The 8,824-nt window shown below is 32.1% G+C and overlaps 1 protein-coding gene and 1 long non-coding RNA gene across 4 annotated transcripts in view; both read left to right on the top strand.

Moving 5' to 3' along the window:
* The first annotated feature begins 991 nt into the window (after positions 1-991).
* LOC149491553 (uncharacterized) lies at positions 992-1,765 on the top strand. The gene is made up of 3 exons (XR_016316185.1): positions 992-1,102; positions 1,372-1,494; positions 1,647-1,765. It is a non-coding gene; the product is annotated as an uncharacterized LOC149491553 (long non-coding RNA).
* A 4,030-nt stretch (positions 1,766-5,795) lies between these two features.
* The window catches only part of LOC149491550 (uncharacterized), a 135,492-nt gene continuing 132,463 nt past the window's right edge, over positions 5,796-8,824 (top strand). For all 3 annotated transcript variants that reach the window (XM_089695233.1, XM_089695237.1, XM_089695225.1), the window contains exon 1: positions 5,796-6,218. In XM_089695233.1, the coding sequence (XP_089551359.1) occupies positions 6,099-6,218 (120 nt within the window). In that variant the 5' untranslated portion in view covers positions 5,796-6,098. The remainder of the gene's footprint in view (positions 6,219-8,824) is intronic.

Raw genomic sequence — 8,824 nt, 5'->3', positions numbered from 1 at the left:
CACATCATGATGTGGCCAAACTAAATTGGCCATTTCACGAAATGCGACCATTTCCTGAAATGGCCAGTCATATCATGAAATGAGCAAATTTACGATATGGCCACGACATATGTTTAATCGGGAGAATTATGTACCTATTGAATAACTATTTTCTACGCAACATAAAAAGTCTTTTCAATAAATTTAAAATTTAAAGTATGAGTTTTTAATTTATGGGAAATACATTAATATTTAGAAAATCTATTTATATGAATAGGTAAGTATATTTTTAAATATGTAGTTAATTATTATTAAGAATATCTTAACATAGGTAATAGATATTATACACCTATATTTAATATAATATTAAAAAAAATATATGCGAAACTGTATTTGTTTGTCTTTCTTTAAAGTCACAAAGGAGCGACATTACAAAATCAGGAGAGTGTTAAAGCCTTAGAGGCTACTTTTTACAGCGGTGAAACATCTCATTCGTACGTGAGCGTTTTCAAAAAAAAGTGTACCCCTCACTTTCGGCCTGTCCCCTGTGTTTCAAGTCGAATAACAAGTAAAATTTATATTATGGCTAATTATTGTAATGCTTGAAAAGTATTAAATACATCATAAATTGATAAATGCAAATAATTAATTCAAGGAAACATTGCGTACTATTTTTTAAATAATCATTTTTAAAACTAAAGTGTCAGTTTTTGGCGTGTCCCCATCCAAGTTCTTCGATGTTAGAGAAGCGATACTAAAAAGTTTTATACCAGGGTACCATAAGTTTTAGTGTCGTTTAAAAGTACATTTATTTGCGAATCGTCGCATGTAGTTCATAATTACGGCCTTATAATCGTTTAAAAACAATTTGATTTCCAAAAATATCTTAAAAAGTGGTACCGACCGGACATGTCGGGTTTAACACGGCTAATAATGCCACTTAGAAATTTTAGATCACTATTTTAATTTTTTTAATGGCAAAATTATCGTTTACTTTCACCGTCCGCCAATTTAAAAAAGCTTATTTTCAAATACAGTTCGAGTAAAACAGATGTGTTTTGTGAGTGCAACGGCCGTTGAAATTTCTACTGTCTGGTTTGAGACATATTATTACTTGATACAGGTAAGTAAACATCGTTTAAATACTTTCAGAAGATGAGCAATATATTCATTAACCGTTATTTACATTTGATAATGAGTGTAGGCACATTTTTTCGTCAGAATATAATTTTGACTAAAAACTGAGAAGAAAACGTCACGTCAGTTTTGCAACATTTTGCTTCGTGACCTATAGGCTGACAAGAAAAGTCGCAAAACTGACAGCATAAAGCCAAGTCTAGATTGTCATTGTAATATTCTTCATAATTTTTATAATTTTTTTCATATTTTTAGGTTTCACTAATCTCGGGACCAAAAAGGACATGTATAATTTGCAAAAAATGGTATTGCAATGAAAGCGTTGGTCAGCAGGTATACCCTGAATACATATGTGATACATGTATGGAAAGTTAAAAGGTGTAGAGTATTTATTTCTTCTGAAGCTTGAGATTAGGTTTTTTTGTCTTATCATAAATACCCTTAACTATTACATTCTTCCTACTGTTATAGGAGTTTGCTGGAAGTTTTGATACTTGAACCACTTAGGTATCTTTTTTTCTTTTTTTCAGATTGGAAAACATTCTAAGTTCCACAAAGCTCCAACAACATGGTTATTTTTCAGTTGCAACTGATCTCTATTAAATTTATAAGGAACGGTTCCTAAATTGTGATAAGGTTCCAGTTAATATAATTTTCGTAACTTTTTACATCGTTTTTTTATTCGTATTACACTTCGTGTCCTAAGAAGTAGTATTTCCCTAAACGGTATCTTATTATTTATTTAGACTTATTGGGTTAACAGTACTTCTAAAGACATCTGTATAACCGGCTAAAGATATACCCTACTTATATTTTGCGAAACTCGCCATAACTCTGAGTTTTACCCTAAAATTGATACTGTGTCAAGCTGTGTGTTGGTGTATTTTTTTTATGAGACTAAAATAAAATTTTTGTAAACGTATTCGGTACTCGGTTTTATTTTAACCATGTAAATTGGATTCAATATAAACCTAGCCTAATAAAAAATGGTCTATCGGTTTTGCGACTGTCCCCCGTTTTGCGACAAGAAAAATTTTAGTTTTTACATTTTTTTATTATAAGGGACACAAATAATTTGATTACAATATTTAAAATGGTTTAACTATTCCGAAATAAAATAATCACTTTGCCGATTTTAATCGAAATGTATTAAGTATCGTAAAAGTAACGGCTACTTTGGCATCAGCTGTGGCAAAACAGAACTTAAAGCTAGTTTATTAGGAATTTTATTAATTTGTCGACTTCAATTTTCTATTTTTTAAATAATGTATGTTATAATCTTCGTAACACAATCAAAATATTTTGCATCTTTCTTCGTAGTTAATAGTTACATGAGCATTGATGACTGTCGCAAAACTGACACTTTTTTTCACAGTCCCAATTTATTTTGATGATTTCTCGTAAAACAAATTAAGCTGCAAGCAATTAAATATAATTTCACTTACTATGATATATATTTAAAATTTCAAAATCAAAATTTCATTAAAAATGCAACATTTAAAATTTATCCATAAATTCAGCCATGGTACACTTTTTTTTGAAAACGCTCACGTGTTTCTCTGTCTACGTTCGTACGGGAAGATCATGAACATTGAACAGATAAGTAATAATTTATGATGCTTGAATGATGAATCACTCCAAAAATTCCCATAGATGGCGCTATTACTGTTTTAATTTATTCGTGCATTATTCACGCGGAGCACAGATAATAAACAAAACAATTAATTGGTACATAATGTTATAATAAAAAACTGCAAAAGACTGTTTTTTGTCTGGTTTTCACGCAAAAACTTCTGAACTATTTTTTGGAACAAAGTTTTTTATCGCACGGTACGCTGGCTAAGGCTCGAGAGTCATGAAAAATTCTCACGACACTTGCTATAGTGCGTAGCGCTCTCAGAGCGTAAATTCCATTATTTCATTTATCGTTTAAATCCTAAATATTGTTAATTTATTTAATTATACCACCTATTTTACTTATTTCAACACGAAAGGAATTCGTTCCAATCCCGCATCCGCATGTTACACCTCATTTTTTAAGATAATAAATTTCTTAATAAATATTTCAGGACAATTTTCACACACGGCACGATCAGGTTCCCATACTAAGCTTTCGCTTATTGTGTTATGGAAACCAGATGGCTGATAAACATACATATAATATATAATATATATAAAATTGTAACCCGTTTTCCCGCATCACTCGTGAACGGGTGTATCGATTTCGATAATTCTTTTTTTTAATATTCCTTGAAGTACGAGGATGGTACTACGGTACGAGTCAAGGGCGGACCGCTAGTTTTAAATAAATACTTAAATATAGATAATTAACACCCAGACACAGTGCAAACATCTATGTTCATCACACAAATATTTGCCCCGGGTGGGAATCGAACCCACAACCTCTGGCTGGGAAGACAGCGCCACTACCAACCCAGCCAACCCGTCGGGCATTCGCGTACAATAAATATGTTTGATCGAGCCCTGACGGGGCAGGGACAGGGAAAGGCCCGTTCACGGCACGGTGTAGCGTGAATCATGCTTTAGTTTGAAGAATTTAATTTGAATATGAATTAACGCATGTGCGATGAATTCGAGAGACTTGAAAAATCATTTCAAAAGAAATACTATAATCATATTTTTTTATTTCTTTCCACCAATTATTAAATTCCCTACTTAATACATTGAGATAATACTATTATGGAGTAGACACCACGAACAAAATCTGTGCGCCAAGATGGCGGCGCGGGGCGCGCGAATGACGGCTAGACAGTCATAGATTATGCGATGTCACTGACTCACCGCTATAGAGGCGACACTTTGTTTCTTTCTGTCTATTTTATTGGGTGCCACTCCTTAATGCACGTTGACTTGAAATTTTCTTTGTACTTACTTAATATTTATTTTAGATATAAACTGACTTTACTACGCGGGGCTAACAATATCTGGCATATAATATAGGATGAGGAGGTTCAGTCAGGGCTATGGGAAGTTTCATTCCTTACAAATTGAGCCTTTTTTAGAAAAAAAATAAAAGCCGTGTAAAAATTGTGTTTATTTATATTTAGTTCATCATCCTCAGAACATGTTCCCGGCTCAGAAAATGCTTGTATTGTTCCAGTACTATTGTAGCACACCTTCGGCTAAAATAAATATAATAATAATAATGTTAGTGATGGCTAAAATAATATTTTATTTGTTATACAAATCCGTAAAATTTTATTATTATTACTAACATCAATACAAGGAACAGCAGACTTCTTTAGAATACGCCTTCCCGCTTTTGTGGTATATTTATCCTCATCGCGAAAATGCAATGAACAGACGCAAGTTCTATCGGATGGTAACCAGGTTTCTTCACTGCGGTTGTTTTGGACAAATTTTACCCATTTTTCCCTTTCTTCACGGCCCAGACATGGAAACCTTGAATAGAAAAAATATTAATCTCTGAACTAGCGGTCCGCCCCGGCTTCGCCCGTGGTACATATTTCGCAATAAAAAGTAGCCTATGTTTTTTCTCAGGGTCTAAAGATTGTCTGTGCCAAATTTCATCAAAATCGGTCCAATAGTTTATGAGCCTATTTATTACAATCAAACAAACAAACAAAGTTTTCCTCTTTATAATATTAGTGCAGATAAATAAATAATAATTCAATTATACGTTCAAGTCAGTAGCTTATACAATATCAATTAAAATTGATTAAAATCAATTAACAAAAAAAAATTGGTGATTAAGTAATTGATTTTCATATTTCATGATTTCACCTTTTTTCAATTAACAACCAGTCTATGCTTTTCTAAATATGTAAAATTATTATTTTATACTATAAAAATATACGCCAGCAAATATTACTAACAACACTTATTTCATGCCCAATGTCATATCTTAAATTTTTAATCTATGACAAATGACGCAAAATGTCGCCCGCCAAAAATTTTGTTCTAACTAAGTTTTAAAAATTATTATCTAGTTACTTACTGATTGAAAAGTTATTCCTTTGCACTTTTCCGTATTATTTGTATTATTTGTGCAATATCGTAACACACACGTAGGCATATTTGATGCGTTTCACTTTAAAACAAATAAAAAATGAGCGTGACGTTCGCGCCAATGAGCGAGCAAGCGACTGAGTGCAGTTACGTCACATGACGTATGTTGAGTGGAACATAAGTGGTGTAGGCGGTATCGACTCCATATTAATATTATCTCAATGACTTAATATTATTTTCGCATAAAATTAATGTTATTTGATAATTAAACAAGTAATAAACCTTACATTTTGGGTTCCAATCCTTCAACAAATTAATACTGAAACCATTGAGATAATATATTGTATTATTACGACAGGAACTCAACTCACAATTTTCCAGATATGAAAAAAACTTTCATAAAATAATTCGTTGCCGCGGCGGATTGCGGCGCCATCCTGTGGTGTTTGTTGGCAACACCGAATTATTTTTTAATTAGAGACAGAAAAAAATAAAAGCTAATAGGTATCCTAAAAAAAAATGTTAGACGATTTTATTCTCCTTATTTTCTATATACTTTTTCAAAATATTATTTAAAAAAATATAGAGCACAGAGTGTAGCATAGACAATAGAGTTTTGACTGTTGAGTGTTGTTGTCGAAATGTCGAGTTTGACGCGCGCTTGTATTTCGCGGAGCGCAAGGCAGCCGTCCACGGCTGATGGCCGTATGTAGTTCACAGCGTAGTTGTTTGCCAGCCATCGGTACGATCGCCGCGTGCTGACGACTACCCAGAATTATCTTAATTTAGACTCTATATCAGCTTTTGTCATGAGTTATAATGTGTTTCCGTAGATTTCTTGTATTCGTTCGTGTTATTTCAATTCTCAAAATGTAAAGAGTTTCCGATTTCCTTCGCGTTTCACCCCGGTGGACGAAAATCTTGCCGTCGGCCTCCGTGGTTTCCAACTTAGACTTATAATCGGTTGTTTGGTTGTCACATAAAATAGAACTATGCAACAATGTGGATTTTGTTCAATGATGTCAGGTTTTTTTAGACGTGCTATGTGCGTTGGGAGCAGGCGGAGTAGCAGCGAGTCCTACTATCGCGAACTCGGGGATCAAGACACCCTGGTAAACATTCCTATACATTACTCGTAATAACCTCTACAAGAGCATCGCTATTTATTTGAAGCATTCATTCATCTATAAAGCGTTTGTGCCGTGTTTTTTTCGTAGTTATAACCGACGTGTTATTAGCAAATTGTTATTGATTATAAAATGCTAATCAGCCGTACGTAGAGTGAGTTAGGTGTGTAGAGCATTAGCAATTTTATCACGGCTTATTATATTTAGTGTTTATTTGCGTGATGTCACTCATGGGCATGTTTGTGTGACACAGTGAAAGTTGATTTTCACTCTGAATATTTGCTAACTATATTAGCAAGCCTTCCACATGACACAATCCTTATATAAAGGTGATATTCATTCAATTTGTGTTTGCATTGAATTATAAACAACAAAATGTAGTATTTACATAGAGATAAAATCCTTGAATCTGTCTAATATTATATGTTTAACAGCATGAATGCTCATATTTCATCCGTATAAATGGATTGTACAATAAACATTTTGAAATTATAATATGTACAGTTACCAATTAAATATTTTAATTATTATATGATTGGGGCTCCTTAGAATTTAATAAATAAAATGTACCTCTACTGTATGTTAAATCTAACAAACTAATTTCATTTATTCATTTATTAAATGATTTGGAGAACATTATCTCAGGACATCATCTTGACAGAAATATTAGTCCTATATTATAAACTATTATACAATAGTAAAAATGAATAACATGCTAAAATACAGAAAATATCTATTAAAAAAAATAACATTACTTACATTATTAGTCTTTTATCATTAAATTATTCAAATATTTCAAAATCTTATGAGAAATATTTTACCGAGCGAACAGAACATAAAAAAATAAAAATTTACTTAATAGAACTAGCGTGATAAAAAATTATAAGAAATAAAAAATGTTGGTTTGACCAATTCAGTATCAATATTTTATTATTTAATCAATAAAGTAAAATAAACCACAATAAGTCATTCAAATGAAACTATTTTTAACCACTATTATACTGAAATATGTGTAGTCTAGAGCAAATAAAAAAACATACCTTAAAACTATCATATTTATAAATTTCTAAATAGATCTTTATTTCTGTATTTAAAAATGAAAAACTATAATATTAATTAAAACTATCCTAAGGTTACAATAAAAATATAATTCATTTTATTAAATCATATTTTCTCATTCTAGAAAACCACAGTAATTTACTTATCATAAATAATAAATATATTACAATTATTTTATAAAACTAATAGTGTACTCTTAATACACTATGAACTACATGAAAATAAAACATGGAAACAATATGAATAAAATTGTAGAGTCCCAACTCTTAATTGAGACGCTAAGGCATGCGGATGAAACTTCTATTGCGTTGAAATCTACACAAATAGTTTGAAAAGCTCATTCAATAGCTTCAAAGGGAACTTTGTCAAATTCATTTTAAATATTGCACTTTTATGTGTGTGCTCTCTGCTTTCAATACCCTTGACCCTCATATTAAATCTATTATTATCTCCAATAAAATTAAAATATTCAATTTTTTTGCCTGTTCATTGATGATTATGAAAATTAAGTTTCACATTATTTTGACATTTTCTTAATAGCAAATTTTTTCTCTATCTTAATTGCGATTTGTTTATAATATAATCTAATTATGTAACGCTACAAGTGCGAAAGCAATATTGCATGAACGGTAAATACATTTCCATGAACAATGCAGTACAAACTACAAAGTGACGAGCGATTTCACCTAGTATTTCGGACCTACCTTAACTGCGCACTAAACGTCTAGGAATCTATTGTTTTCCACCTTTACACCACTGTTGTAACGCGCTTGACTGGCGATGGAATTTTATTGACGCAAAAGTGGCGATTTGTCCGCAAATTGCAATGTATGGGCGAAGGCATTCTTGTTTCGCCCCTCTTCGGGCGCAGAATGCGAACAGTTCAATAATATAAGCCCTCGGAGCATTTGTCGAAATATTAAAATGTAGCTTGGATTCTTATATATGTAGTAACTGTATTATATCGTCGAAGTAATTAGAAGAATAAATTCCTGCGGTATGAGATAACAATGTCTAAAGTCTGGAAGACCTGGGTCATCAACCAGTCACAGCATAGAAATGTAGAAATAAACGAAACTGATCAATTCTATTTTCGAAGCGCATTGAAATGAAACCAGAATTTCGCAGTGAAATACCTACACTCTGGGTTGAATCATCCTTCCTCATTTTCCAATGAGATAATATCGTAAAATATTATTATTCGCGTCGGCGGTTCACTTCTGTCACAGATATCAAAACGACACCACCCGTCTGCAAATATTCGCACTATTTTTATAGGATATATATAAATCCAAAGTACAGAAACGACAGAACGGTTATTATTGGATGTGTGACAGTCTCACGCGCATATAAATGTGGTTTATTTATAACGGATTATCATTGGATTATATAATTACTTCATAGTAAGGTCTTAAGGACTCGGACGGACGCGGTGGAGCTGAATTGACAAGTGTCAATTATGAATATCCTTAATATTTAATGGCGTGTCACTAGATAATGGACTGTACCTAGATAACTGATAAATAGTAAGC

This window comes from Colias philodice, chromosome 1 (genome assembly GCF_061535455.1).
Source record: "Colias philodice isolate Cphi_HAF_F1 chromosome 1, ilColPhil1 Martin Lab GWU primary, whole genome shotgun sequence".
In the NCBI taxonomy this organism is placed as follows: Eukaryota; Metazoa; Arthropoda; class Insecta; order Lepidoptera; family Pieridae; genus Colias; species Colias philodice.
Note: the sequence above shows the minus strand (reverse complement) of the source record. Positions and strands in the feature narration are given on the sequence as shown.